Source organism: Anomaloglossus baeobatrachus, chromosome 1, assembly GCF_048569485.1.
Source record: "Anomaloglossus baeobatrachus isolate aAnoBae1 chromosome 1, aAnoBae1.hap1, whole genome shotgun sequence".
NCBI classification, from domain to species: domain Eukaryota; kingdom Metazoa; phylum Chordata; class Amphibia; order Anura; family Aromobatidae; genus Anomaloglossus; species Anomaloglossus baeobatrachus.
Window position 1 is genome coordinate 194,066,657 of NC_134353.1, and position 15,447 is coordinate 194,082,103.

General features: G+C 45.0%; 1 protein-coding gene across 5 annotated transcripts in view; it reads right to left on the reverse strand.

Annotated features, from left to right (window-relative positions):
• GRIA2 (glutamate ionotropic receptor AMPA type subunit 2) overlaps nucleotides 1-15,447 on the reverse strand; it is a 270,236-nt gene that overhangs the window by 68,555 nt on the left and 186,234 nt on the right. For all 5 annotated transcript variants that reach the window (XM_075347593.1, XM_075347571.1, XM_075347564.1 and 2 more), the window contains exons 7-10: nucleotides 12,026-12,193; nucleotides 9,610-9,714; nucleotides 9,181-9,291; nucleotides 1,315-1,521 (exon numbers count right to left, since the gene is read on the reverse strand). In XM_075347593.1, the coding sequence (XP_075203708.1) occupies nucleotides 1,315-1,521; nucleotides 9,181-9,291; nucleotides 9,610-9,714; nucleotides 12,026-12,193 (591 nt within the window). The remainder of the gene's footprint in view (nucleotides 1-1,314; nucleotides 1,522-9,180; nucleotides 9,292-9,609; nucleotides 9,715-12,025; nucleotides 12,194-15,447) is intronic.

The window sequence follows — 15,447 nt, forward strand, 5'->3', positions numbered from 1 at the left end:
GTCCAGCGTGACCTGGAGAGTCTGGAGAGCAGTGACACCACTGAGAAGTCGAGCAGAATGGTGCTGGATCCCGGAGAAGGCGGCGGTAAGTGAGTATATTTATACACTCACACTATACTATATACACATGTACACACATGTATTGAAATGTGCTTCTTTAAGTATAGAAACTTACTTGCAGATTTTATAGATGTTACGTAAAATATTTTAAAAAGTACAACTTACATTAGCGATATATTCCATGGCGTTGCTATAAATTTCTAATGTAAAACTCCTTTAAAGGGAACCTGTCACCAGTTTTTTGCCCTATAAGCTGCGGCCACCACTAGTGGGCTCTTATATACAGCATTCTAACATGCTGTATATAAGAGCCCTGACCACTTTGTAGAACATAAAAAACACTTTATAATACTTACCTAAATCGGTCGTTGCAGTGGATGTGGCTTAAATGGGTGCTTTTGTCCTCCGGTGCCGGTGCCTCCTCTTTCGGCCATCTTCATCCTCCTTCTGAAGCCAGTGTGCAGGACGCGTCTCCGTCATACACACTCGCCGGTCCCGCGCATGCGCACTACAATACTTTGATCTGCCCTGCTCAGGGCAGATCAACGGACCTGAATGCCGGCGAGTGTGTATGACGTCAGACGCGTCATGCACCGTGGATTCAGAAGGACGACAGAGGCAGCGACAAAGATGGCCAAAAGAGGTGGCGCCAGCACCGGAAGACAAAGACGCCCATTTGACCCACATCCACCCAAGCGACTGGTTTAGGTGAGTATTATAAAGTGTTTTTTATGTTGAACACAATGGCCTGGGCTCCAATATACAGCATGTTAGAATTCTGTATATAAGAGCCCACTGGTGGTGGCCGCAGCTTATAGGGCAAAAAACTGGTGACAGGTTCCCTTTAAAGTCAAAGATATGTATGTCGGTAGCAATATTGTTAAAGAATCAAAGTTATTTAACTGTGGACATTTTCAAAAAGTTTGTATGTTCTCCCTGTGTTTGCATGATTTTCCTCGGGGCACACTGGTTTCCTCCCACACTACAAAAACATACTGATAGGGTTTTTAGATTGTGAGCCCCAATAGGGACAGTGTTGCTAATGTATATAAAGCTCTGTGGAATTAATAGCACTATATAAATTAATAAATATTATTATAATTATTAACTGTATAATGCCTCTAATATACTATATGCTATGTGATGAGAGTGACCCGGTCTATGTAGTCCATTGTTTTCTGTTTTTTACCAACACATTTTAGCTATAAACTATTTTCTTAACAAAAAAATGAACACGTATTTACCAACACTTACCCCATAAACTAATTCACCGACCATTCCATTCCAAATTTTAGTTTCAGCATCTCTTGCGCCGTACTTTCCATCTCCAACTATTGTCAGTTTGTACTTAAATCCACAGTGTCTGGCAATTTCAGTTGCCAAATCAACGCAGTATCCTTCATAGCGATCATTTCCCTCAAACTGATCTGCATTTTTCTTAAACATTACATATGGGGCTTCCTGAAAAATCAAATCCATTATCTAACAACTTAGTCATACCATGGTAAATAAAATGATCTTTCTAGTTAGCATCAGCACTAAAATTTATAATTTTCAAAAAAGATCTATGACTTTAGTTGACTTGTGCATGATCCATGAGTTTTCAATATCTAAAGACAATTACGTATACAGTCTTTAATACGTAGACATTATGTCGAAATCCAACTGAATTCAATCACTTTTCCTATTCATAGTAATAAGAAAGCTTCTTTAATCATGGAGCTGTTAGTATCAAAAGTGGATTGTCTAATTTTGCAGCATTATTCTCAATTAAATATGCAGGTCTAAATAAGGCTGAATCTTAAGGGTCAACAAAGGCCATTAACCCCTTCAGCCCCCAGCCTGTTTTCACCTTAAAGACCCGGCCATTTTTTGCAATTCTGACCAGTGTCACTTTGACAGGTTATAACTCTGGAACACTTCAACGGATCCTGGCGATTCTGAGATTGTTTTTTCGTGACATATTGTACTTCATGTCAGTGGTAAATTTAGGCCGATATGTTTTGCGTTTATTTGTGAAAATTTCGGAAATTTAGCGAAAATTTTGAAAATTTTGCAATTTTCAAAATTTGAAATTTTATGCCCATAAATCTGAGAGATATGTCACACAAAAAAGTTACTAAATAACATTTCCCACATGTCTACTTTACACCAGCGCAATTTTTGAAAAAAAAAAAATTTCCGTTAGGAAGTTAGAAGGGTTCAAAGTTCATCACCAATTTCTCATTTTTCCAACAAAATTTACAAAAAAAAATTGTTTAGGTACCACATCACATTTGGAGTGATTTGAGAAACCTAGGCGACAGAAAATACCCAAAAGTGACCCAATTCTAAAATCTGCATCCCTCACTCTGCTCAAAACCACATCCAAGAAGTTTATTAACCCTTTAGGAGCTTCACAGCAACCAAAGCAATGTAGACGAAAAAATGAAAATTTTACTTTTTTAACACAAAAATGTTACTTTAGCCATAAAAATTAGTATTTTCACAAGGGTATCAGGAAAAATGCATCATAAAATGTATTGTGCATTTTCTCCTGAGTACGCAGATACCCCATATGTGGTGGTAATCAAATGTTTGGGCACACAGCAGGACTCGGAAGGCAAGGTGCGCCATCTGAATTTTTGAGTGCAAAATTAGCTGCACTCATTAGCGGACGCCATGTCGGGTTTGAAGACCCCCTGAGGTGCCTAAACAATGGAGCTCCCCCACAAATGACCCCATTTTGGAAACTAGAGCCCTCAAATATTTTTTCTAGATGTTTGATGTGCACTTTGTACCCCTGGGGGCTTCACAGAAGTTTATAACGTTGAGCCGTGAAAAGAAATTTTTTTTACCACAAAACTGTTGCTTCAACCAGGTAGCTTTTTTTATCACAAGGGTATCAGGAAAAAATGCACCATAAAATTTATGGTGCATTTTCTCCTGAGTACGCAGATACCCCATATGTGGTGGAAATCAAATGTTTGGGTGCACGGCAGGACTCGGAAGGCAAGGAGCGCCATTTCACAGCAAAATTGGTTTGAATTATTAGCGGACGCCATGTTTCATTTGGAGACCCCCCTGAAGTGCCTAAACAATGGAGCTCCCCCACAATTGACCCCATTTTGGAAACTAGACCCCTCATGGAATTTATCTAGCTGTTTAGTGAGCACTTTGAACCCCTGGAGGCTTCACAAACGTTTGTAATGTTCAGCCGTGAAAATATTTTATTCTTTTTTTTTACCACAAAATTGTTTTTTCAAACAGGTAGCTTTTTTTTCCACAAGGGTATCAGAAAAAAATGCACCATAAAATGTATTGTGCAATTTCTCCTGAGTACGACGATACCTCATATGTGGTGGAAATCAATTGTTTGGGCGTACGGCGGGGCTCAGAAGAGAAGGAGCGCCATTTCACAGTAAAATTGATTGGAATTATTAGCAGACGCCATGTTTCATTTGGAGCCCCCCCTGAGGTGCCTAAACAATGGAGCTCCCCCACATGTGATCCCATTTTGGAAACTAGACCCCCCCCCATACAAAAAAAATTAGTTTGGCGAAATAAAAAATACAGACATCAGTAAAAAAAAAAAAAAAAAAAAAAAAAAAAAAAAAGAGCGCCTGCCACTAAGACCAGTGCCAAACGTGAGAGCAATGCACGAGTCTCGCATCGCATCATCCACTGCAGTCTGGAAGCGAGCAACTGCGCTGGATAATGCGATGCGAGAGGGCGGGGTGGCAGATGAGAAAGGGCGCAGCGGATGGAAGATGGGAAAGGGCGCAGCGGATGGAGGAGCAGCGGATGGATGATGGGAAATGGCGCAGCGGATGGATGATGGGAAATGGCGCAGCGGATGGATGGGAAATGGCGCAGCGGATGGAGGAGCGGCAGAGGATGGGAAAGGGCGCAGCGGATGGATGATGGGAAATGGCGCAGTGGATGGAGGAGCGGCAGAGGATGGGGGGGGTGAGATGGGGATACCTACCTTACAGGATGGATCTAGGCAGCAGGATCACAGCAGACAGAAGAGGCAGCAGATGAAGGAGGCAACAGATCGAGGAGGGTGAGAGGGGGCAGTAGATGGAAAATGGGAGAGAGCAGGCAGCAGATCGGGGAGGGGGGCAGAGTCTGATGCGAGAGAGAGATGGCACATGTAGGGGAAGGGAGGGGGGCTTGCAGCACATGTAGGGGGAGGGAGGGGGGCTTGCAGCACATGTAGGGGGAGGGAGGGGGGCTTGCAGCACATGTAGGGGAAGGGAGGGGGGCTTGCAGCACATGTAGGGGAAGGGAGGGGGGCTTGCAGCACATGTAGGGGAAGGGAGGGGGGCTTGCAGCACATGTAGGGGGAGGGAGGGGGGCTTGCAGCACATGTAGGGGAAGGGAGGGGGGCTTGCAGCACATGTAGGGGAAGGGAGGGGGGCTTGCAGCACATGTAGGGGGAGGGGGGCTTGCAGCACATGTAGGGGGAGGGGGGCTTGCAGCACATGTAGGGGGAGGGTGGGGGGCTTGCAGCACATGTAGGGGGAGGGTGGCTTGCAGCACATGTGCTGCAAGCCAGCCACCCCCCCCCACATGTGCTGCAAGCCAGCCACCCTCCCCCCACATGTGCTGCAAGCCAGCCACCCTCCCCCCACATGTGCTGCAAGCCAGCCACCCTCCCCCCACGTGGGTGGAGGGTGGCTTGCAGCACATGGAGGGATAGGTGGTGTGGCGATGGAGAAGGGGCAGCCGATGACGGAGGCGGCGGCAGCCGCCGCCGATCGGGGGCAGCAGCGGCTGAAAAAGGTGGGTGCGACGGCGGCGGGGACAGTGGCGAGCATGGCGGCGGGGACGGCGGTGGATCGGGAGCAGCGGCGGGGACGGCGGTGGATCGGGAGCGGCGGCGGGGACAGCGGTGCAGCGGGAGCATGGCGGCGGGGACGGCGGTGGATCGGGAGCGGCAGCGGGGACAGCGGTGCAGCGGGAGCATGGCGGCGGAGACAGCGGTGCAGCGGGAGCATGGCGGCGGAGACAGCGGTGCAGCGGGAGCATGGCGGCGGGGACGGCGGTGGATCGGGAGCGGCGGCGGGGACAGCGGTGCAGCGGGAGCATGGCGGCGGAGACAGCGGGAGCATGGCGGCAGGGACGGCGGTGGATCGGGAGCGGCGGCGGGGACAGCGGTGGAGCGGGAGCATGGCGGCGGAGACAGCGGTGCAGCGGGAGCATTGCGGCGGGGACGGCGGTGGATCGGGAGCGGCGGCGGGGACAGCGGTGCAGCGGGAGCATGGCGGCGGGGACAGCGGTGCATCAGGAGCATGGCGGCGGGGACGGCGGTGGATCGGGAGCGGCGGCGGGGACAGCGGTGCAGCGGGAGCATGGCGGCGGGGACAGCGGTGCATCGGGAGCATGGCGGCGGGGACAGCGGTGAAGCGGCAGCAGCGGCGGGGCGATCGGAGACAGCGGCGGTGAAGCGGGAGCAGCGGCGGGGCGATCGGAGACAGCGGCGGTGAAACGGGAGCAGCGGCGGGGACAGCGGTGAAGCGGGAGCAGCGGCGGGGCGATCGGGGACAGGGGCGAGCGGCGGGGCGATCGGGGACAGGGGCGAGCGGCGGGGCGATCGGGGACAGGGGCGGGCGGCGGGGACAACAACTTACCGCTCTCCTCGGCTTCTAGGGACGATCACAGGACGCAGATCCACATTGATTGGAGAGAGCGGTCACAAGACCGGTCTCTCCAATCAGAGCTGGGGGCGGGTGAAGCATCGATCACCCAGCTCCAGCCAATGGCCAGTGCTACAGCAGCACTGATCAGGGCTGGATTTCAATGTTCCAGCCATTTTCAATGGCTGGAACATTACAGTGGCTGTAATTGGCTGAGCGGCGTTCGTCAGCCAATCACAGCCTCTGTAGGTTCGGGGAGGAGGCACCACCCCTCCTGACGTCAGGCAGAGGTCCCCTCCTTCCCGAATCCACCGTTTAAGTAAATAAATTTCACTCCCCGGGGCTCCGGGACCGCGATTTCGCCAGGACGTACTGAGTACGTCATGGGTCGTTTAGCACCATGTCACCATGACGTACTCAGTACGTCCAAGGTCGTTAAGGGGTTAAACCACTGCCATTTTCTTACATGTAAACCACTTGATGTTTGTTTAGTCGCCTGTTTCCACTGGTCAATAAACGTTCCATGTAGGCAGAATAATTGGTAATATGATTATTGTGTATGAATAGAACATCATTCAAGTTCATCAATGTAGCGAGGATCATCAAAGAAGTATCTGACATATAAATCCCCACAAAAATCGTTTTTTAAGAGGATGTATATGTAAGATGTCAAACTTGCTCAAAAACTCTCACCAGAAGAACAAACGCTTTGCTCGTTCATCGGATGATTGCCAGCCTGGTTAGACAGGACGATAATAGAAATGATCAATTTTAGGAACAACCTTTCAAAATTTTCAGTCTAAATGAGCCTTAAAGGGTTATTCCCATCTCCAAGATTGTAACCCAATGTGTTGTAGGTGTAATAATAATAATATCAGCACATATCTCCAATTAGAAATGTAATATAGTTCTCCTAATTAGCTACGTCGCTTACCTCATGTGTAGGGCATTACAGTAACTTAGTGGCCATGGTTACGACCACTAACAAACTGTAACTATATGAATTATTGTAACTGTGGATATATAATACCATGTACCTGAGGTAAGCGACATAGCTAATCAGGAGAACTATACTACATTTATAATTAGAGGTATTTGCTAATATTATTAATATTACACCTGCTACATATTGGGTAGAATCTTGGAGGTGGGAATATCCCTTAATGTTGAACTTGTCATTTATGTATCTTCTATAAATCTATTTTATATAACAATTTAGCATATTTACGGTAGCCATTTAGCAGTTGATTGCAGTGTTCTCAATATACTTTTATTAATAAGCATTTTTTTTCATTTTTCGTTAACACAACCAATAAATAATTTGCAGCAAAATATTAAAGTACAAATAGTAATGTACCTACAATGTTAAGGACAGAATACTTGAAGATCTCTTACATGTCACTGCTGTTGCTGGTAAATGAGAATTAAATGAAATGACAGAATCATATATGGGCTATGTTATTTTACAAAATGTCAATGGGTAATAGTCTCAGACCTCCTCGCAAGCCAACATATAGCCATATAAATGGATTTATAGCCAGAACTTCATATAAACTAAAACACCATTGATGCAAAATGTTTAACCATATAAACTTACATAGCTCCATAAATAACTGCTATAGCATATAGCACATAAAGTGGTCCAATGTGCCATAGACTAACTCCTTAGGCCTACATACTAAGATATGGATAGAATATCTTAAAAGAAACCCACATTCTGGTATATATGTTCCCCATCCTGGGTCCATTCCTGGTATATGTGTCCCTCCTCCTGGCATATATGTCCCCCATCCTTGTAAATATGTGACCGATTCTGGTATATGTTCCCCATCCTGGGCCCCTTCCTGGTATATATGTTCTCCAACCTGGTATATATGTCCACCAGCTTGTATATATGTCACCCATTCTGGACACCTTTCTGATATATATGCCCACTGTACTGACGCTGTTCTCTAACGCATAAGAAAAAAATACATTCTTCTCACCTTCCACCGCTCCTCCAATGCATGGCATGCTCTTCTGTTGCCAGTAGCTGACATCAGCATGCCTGCTATGGATGATGTATTATCTCACTACCATGCAACACCAATGCCTGGCACATTGATGTAAGCTGCTGGCCTCTGATTGGCTGGTGGTATGTATTGTAATGCAGGGACGCGATGGGTCTCTGTGCCACAATACATTTCAGCTGAATGTATGTCCTCGAATGCACATCCAGCTGAAATAGGCACTGGCATTGGTGGGGCTCCCTCTAGCACCAGTCCAGTCATGGTTTCACCCTATGCAACCGCAATCATTTTGTCCCTGGTCAAATTACACCTTTTAGTGTCCTTTCATAGCTCAATGCTATGTTATATGATTCAAGAAAACCTATTATTATGTAAACATATATAACTTTATAAGTAACAATACAACTATAAAATAAGTATATAATAATATATAATAAGTACAAGTAGACTGAAACACTTATGCTCAGTGTTGACAAGTCACAAGCATAGTGAAATCCCCATAATGCAAACAATAATTGGTTTGCGTTAGAGCCTAAATATCATTGCCAGTGTTTAATTTTTTTAATTAACAAGAATGATGATATTCTGAGTCATTCTGGAAACACCATTATTTTCCCTGAAGATGTCTACAGCCATTTCCAAGATTGTACAATATTGTATTTCTAAACAGATAGACAGCACATATCTTCACCACTGTGTTAATCCCAGATTAAAAATAATTGAATCTATGTGCAGGCAAATGGATATTTTTAGGATGAAAAATATAGTTATAGCAGCTTCTAGACTGGGGACTCTAAACTACTACCACTCTGTGATAACTCTCCCGATAGAATTGTAAGGTTTAATATGTGTTTTATGAAGAAGTGCTTGTATTAGTTTTATAGCGATGCTTCAATAATATATATATGTTTTATTGTATATGTTACAAACCTATGCTTGTGGCTGGCCATAGACTTGTTAAGAATAATATCCCAAGGCAATTGCTTATATACTCTGAAAGCTCTTTTAGCCCCTTGAGAATAAATTACTTGTACTCTTGTGAGAGATATTGATACCATAGGCCTAAAAATATCTATTTGGGCAAATGTAATCTATAATGTGCACAGATTGGAGGTGCTAGGGGAAAAAGGTAAGAGGGAGATAGATGACATTCCTATTCTGGTAATCATTCTATCCCTCAAGGACTAGAAAGAACAGATTATGTAACCATAGGCTGTCTGTTTTCTACATAGAACTGGATTTCAACATGAAAATGTGATTCGGTATATATAGGTGTTATCAGGTACAGTAAGACTGGATTGAATTATATATATATATATATATATATATATATATATATACTTTACATTGGTATTTTCTACTGGTATGTATGTTTTGAATTTTTCATGTTTTAAATATTATCTAAAAATTATAACAACATTTTTTAAAAAAAAGAGGATAGTTCTTCTAAATTCCAATACAGAATATTTAGCTTAACCAATATATCTTACCAAAATAGTCGTGACAATAACAGTTTTGTTTTCCAGACCCATGGAGTCATTTGCAGATAAGACGTCAGTAACAGTTACAACCATTTTGTCCATTTCGCTCCAGTAGCCAATCTGCCAGATTAAAATAATAAACTGCAGGTAAAAGTGAACGGCCTGATACATGAAACATATACTATAACTTAGTGGATAAGGAAGGAGAAGTAAAGACGGTATAAGCTTTATAAAGTAAATGGTATCCATTTACTTACCAACTGAGCCTTTGAAGACAATCATTGAGGGTTTCATAGATAACTTTTAACATGTCTACCATCTTAGCATTTAAGAAACAAGTAATCAAATAATTAAATTCACAAGCTCAGAGCTAAACTAATTGAATATAGAAAATTACAAAAAGTTAAAAATTGTTATAAGCCATTTTGGATATTTTACCTTACGTGGTCCATTGTTCTTAAGTTCCATAATGTTTATTGTATAATTTACTCTTTTACCATTTTGATCAAATTTTATATTTCCAGTCAAACCATCCACTTGGACCTAGTGAACACAATTAGAAAGAAGAATTACAGACTAGTATAAATGGGAGATAAGCAATGTAAGGAGCTGTGGTGTTCTGTTCATACATTCCTTATATCCGGCTGCTGCCAGAGTAGCTATGAGTTGATCAGTAAGGGTGCCGTTCAGGGCTGGAGTCAGCACCCTGTGCACTTGGGCAAATCCCGGGGCCCTAGATCGCCGGGGGGGGACTCATCATTGTTAGGGGCGGTGATCAGTTCTGCGGCCCCTGGGCCGAGTTCTCGGGACCAAAGTTCTCAGCACTTTCCTGGCTGCTGACCCTTTTAAACCCGGCACCTGCCCCCCAGTAGCGTCCATGCCCCTCAGTAACATCTATGCCACCCAATAATGTGTATGCCCTTCTGTAATATGTATGTCCACCCAGTAAATTGTATGCCCACTAGTAATGTGCATGCCCCCTCAGTAATGTGTATGCCCCCAGGTAATGTGTATGCCACCCTAGTAATGTATATACCCCCCCCAGTAATGTGTGTTCCCCACAGTAAAGTGTATTTCCCCCAGTAATGTGCATGCCCCCTAGTAATGTTTATGCCCCCTAGTAATGTGCATGCATGCCCAGTAATGTGTATACCCTCCAGTAATGTGTATGCCCTCCTAGTAATGTGTATGCCCCTCAGTAATGTGTATGCCACCCAGTAATGTGCATGCCCCGCAATAAAGTGTATGTCCCCCTGTAATGTCTATGCCCCTTAGTAATGTGTATGCCCTTCGGTGACGTGTATACCCCTCGGTAATGTGTATGCCTCCCCCCAGTAATGTGTATTCCCCAAGCCTTTCTTGTGATGTATAAACCGTAGCCCTTCGCCTCCTCTGTGATGTGTATATACTGTAGCCTCAACCATTCTTGTGATAGATATACTGTAGCCCCCATCCCCTCCTGTGATGTATATACTTTAGCCCACAGCCCCTTCAGTGATGTATGTATTGTAGCCCAATTATAAATATGAGAAGGGCACCACCCGTTGGGATCTCCTGGTATACAAATTGGAAACGTTAGAAGGAAAAAAGGGGTAGACCATGCAGCGATCACCAAACAATTTGAAAAAGTGAAAAAACTTTATTGTGATAACAATGTGGACAAATCCTGACTCAGAGAGCAGCAGGAGCACACAAACGGACAACTTTTAAAACCAATTAAAAACCAAAGAGGCATAAATCCCCAACACATCGACCTCCTATTCAGATATTAGAACAATCAGTAAAAAGTACCTCACATTTATAAGTACAAAATTGTCCTCCCCTTGGACTGGTGTAAACAAATAAAATAGTAACAAATAAATGAAGGTATGACCGGTTGGTATGCAATATCAGGCATATAATAATACACAAGAGTGCGCTCAAATGAACATATATCTCAATTGTATAAAGCTAATATATTACCCATACTAGTACATGGAATAAATATACATAAAGAGATAAACAATATCAAATAAATGAGGGTATCACCAGTTGATATGCAGTATCGAGCATATAATAACGTACAGGAACGTGCTTAAATGAACACATGTCTCATTTCTATAAAGCTAATATGTTGCCCATACAGATATAGAGAATGAGAAATCATAACCAATGAAAGAATAAATAATTAGACTTGAACAACACTCCTAAATGCATAAAATAAGAACCTAACCGGATTATTCAGAGATAACATCAACGTCTCCGTATAATCTGGGTAGGTTCTTATTTTATGCATTTAGGAGTGATGTTCAAGCCTAATTATTAATTATTTCATTGTAATATATATATATATATATATATATATATATAGAGAGAGAGAGAGAGAGAGAGAGAGAGAGCACCCAGCCTCCCCTGTGATATATTATATACAGCAGACTCACTGTGCATGGCTAGGTCTATTAAAGTGATGTCCATCACGCAGCACAGCCTGCACAGCCACATGCACAGGAATAGCTGGACGGAGACAAGCAGGGAGGTGAATGAGGCTGCTGCCACTTTTGCCATTTTAAAAGTATCTCTAATGTGTCTGTGTGTGTGTGCATATATAACATGTATTTCAGTGTACATGACTGTGTATAGATTGATGTCTGTTTCTATGTATTTTTGTGAATTTGTCTTCAAATATGTATATGTATGTATGTGTATGTATCTGTGTATGTGCGTGTCTACGTGTGCAAGGGGCCCACTGAAACTTTTCGCCCGGGCCCAAAAAAACCTGGAGCCGGCCCTGGTGCTAGCGTTGGAACCCCACCAATCTATTATTGATGATTGATCAATATGTAAGTCTCAGATAAAGAAATCATGGATTCCATACCTGTTTGAGTGCTCTTTCTATTTCAACTCCATGGCCCCACGGAACAGCAGGATTCGCTAAACAGTCACCGGCATTTCCTCTCCTTGAGAGTTCAATTCTCTGTTTCCTTAAGTTACGGAAGGCCTCAGTCATCACTTGGACCGCATCAAAAGTCAACGCAGATGTATACTAAAAAACACAATGAAAATCAAAGTTTAAATGGAGACATTTATTTGAGGTAAGATATAAAAGATATCAAATAAATCTAATATTTATTCTTACAGATTCCTTATAAAATAACAACCTGTTTTATAAAAATCATTGGTTTCATTCCCTTTAGCAACCATCATAGTACAACTTTCATATTCCTAGAGCAGATTGGACTTAATAGATGCAGCTTGTCTTATCCATAAAGGTGTTGTCTCATCTTCTTAAATGGCTAAAATAGCAAATTGCTTTTAAAAACAAGCAAGTTTCCAATTTACCTCTTATTAAAAAATTCACTCTGTTCTCAAAAACGGGGAGATTTTCATCTTTATTCTATTTCTAGCCTAAGTTACCGGCCACCTCTGCAGTTTGTCAGTAGTGGATGGCCTATCAGGCAAAGAGCACAGTTTTTGGAAGCTCTTTGCTGTAGAGCTTGTAACCACTAATCATCAATGTATCCAGCCAACTTCAGTATTCATGCTTCTCTGATGCACCAGAAATTCGCTTCTGCTTGCAGTATTCGATTGACTGCTCAGTTTGGCCCACTGACGCACCCATGCCTCTGGTAAGAACTGGGAATCATCAGAAGAGCACCACCCCATGGAAAGATGAAAGGTGTGCACTGAAGAGAAGTGTGAGCCTGAAAACAGAACGTGGATCAAACTCTTTAAAGACAATTCTAGCTGGGTCAATATGGTGCATATGACTTTGTTCAGCTTTAACTTTCTTTTTGGAAGTATCTTCATTGCCCAACCCCCCAACGCTGCAGGTACCATGAATACAACGTACTATTAGGTTGTCACAGTAGCTGGATATTTAAGGAACAACCAACATTTTCATAAATCAATAATACACATATTATTAATAATAATAATAGATAATAAGGGCATGTACTAGGGATTTGCAGGTTCTTGGAAAAGGAATGTACGAATCCAGGAAATATTTTTGAGTTGGAGGCGGCAACAGGTGAAGAGGGCTTGGATGTGTGGCTTGAAAGAGCGATCAGAGTCTAGACTTACTCCCAGGCAGCGAGCACGTAGGACTGGGGAAAGTGAGCAGCCATTAAGGGTACTTTCACACTTGCGTTATTTTCCTTCCGTTACAATCCGCCCTTTTGGGAAACAGCGGAATCCGTTAACGGATTCCGCTGTTTCCCATAGACTTGTATGGTTGACGGATTGTACCAAAAGGAGCTGCGTTGCTTCCGCTGGGCGACGCTCCGTTGCTTCCGCCCAGCGGGAGGAACGCAGCATGTAACGTTATTTTGAGCAGCGGAATCCTCTGGATTTCACTGCGCATGCTCTTTTTTTTTTTTTTTTTTTTTTTTTTTTTAAATCAAACTTTATTTTGGCTCGCGGTGGCCGAACGTTCAGCTGAGCACCCGGCCGTCGGCAAGCGACAGCGCTCAGCTGAATGACCGGCCACCAGCATGCCCGGCCGCCGGCAAGTCACAGCGCTCAGCTGAGCGCCCGCCCGCTGGCATGCCCGGGCGCCGGCAAGTGACAGCGATCAGCTGATCACCCGGCGGCCGGTTGCAGGGAGCGATCAGCTGATCACCCGGCGGCCGGGAGCGATCAGCTGATCACCCGGCAGCCGGCTGCAGGGAGCGATCAGCTGATCACCCGGCGGCCGGCTGCAGGGAGCGATCAGCTGATCACCCGGCGGCCGGCTGCAGGGAGCGATCAGCTGATCACCCGGCGGCCGGCTGCAGGGAGCGATCAGCTGATCACCCGGCGGCCGGGAGCGATCAGCTGATCACCCGGCAGCCGGCTGCAGGGAGCGATCAGCTGATCACCCGGCGGCCGGCTGCAGGGAGCGATCAGCTGATCACCCGGCGGCCGGCTGCAGGGAGCGATCAGCTGATCACCCGGCGGCCGGCTGCAGGGAGCGATCAGCTGATCACCCGGCGGCCGGGAGCGATCAGCTGATCACCCGGCGGCCGGGAGCGATCAGCTGATCACCCGGCAGCCGGCTGCAGGGAGCGATCAGCTGATCACCCGGCAGCCGGGAGCGATCAGCTGATCACCCGGCGGGCGGGAGCGATCAGCTGATCACCCGGCGGCCGGCTACTGGGAGCAATCAGCTGATCACCCAGCGGCCGGCTGCAGGGAACGATCATCTGATCGTTCACTATAGTCTGCCGCTGGTAAAACCGGGAAAAAAAAAAAAAAAAAATCAAAACGAATTGCGTTGTTTTGCAGCATCCGTTGCATCCGTTGTGTCACTATATGCAACACATCCGTTGCATCCGTTACACAACGCAATGCAACGGATACCGTTCAACGCAAGTGTGAAAGTAGCCTAACATTGATGGATATGTCAGGTGGGGGGATTGTTTGAGGAGGAAAGATGATGAATTCGTTTTGTCCATGTTCAGTTTTAGCAATCGAGCAGATAAAAAGGATGAAATAGCAGACAGACATTGTGGGATTCTGGTTAGTAAGGAGGTGATGTCAGGTCCAGAAAGGTAGATCTGCGTATCATCAGCGTAGAGATGATATTGATAGCCATGGGACTCTATGAGCTATCACCGGCCGAAGGTGTAGATGGAGAACAGCAGGGGTCCAAGAACTGAACCTTGGGGGACACTGACAGATATGGGGCGAGATGAGGAAGTGATGTGAGAGTGGGAGATGCTGAAAGTTCGGTTGGTTAAGTATGAGGAGATCCAAGATAGCACCAAGTCTGTGAAGCCCAGAGACAAGAGAATCTGTAGTAGAAGGGAATGATCTACTGTGTCAAAGGCAGAGGACGGGTCCAGGAGGAGTACAGAGTAGTGTCGAATGGCTTTTGCGGTTAGTAGGTTGTTAGTGACTTTGGTTAGGGCAGATTCAGTGCAATGATGGGGTCAGAAGCCAGATTGTAAGCGGTCAAAGAGGGAGCAGGAAGAGAGGTGGGAAGACAGCTCAAGATGAACATGCTGTTCCAGTAGTTTTGAGGCATAGGGGAGAAGTGATATGGGGCGATAGTTTGACACAGAGGAAGGGTCAAGGGAGGGCTTTTTGAGGATGGGTGGGATGGAGGCATGTTTAAAGCATGAAGGGAATACACCAGTTGTTAGGTTGAAGAGATGGGTTAGGGCTGGGATGAAGACTGTGCTGAATTTGGGGATGAGGTGGGATGGGAATGGATCAAACAGGCAGGTTGTGAGATGTGATCTTGAGAGAAGAGTGGAAATATGATCTTTTGTCATGGTGGAGAAGCTGGATTTGGAGGAAGAAGGCTGAGTAGTTGTG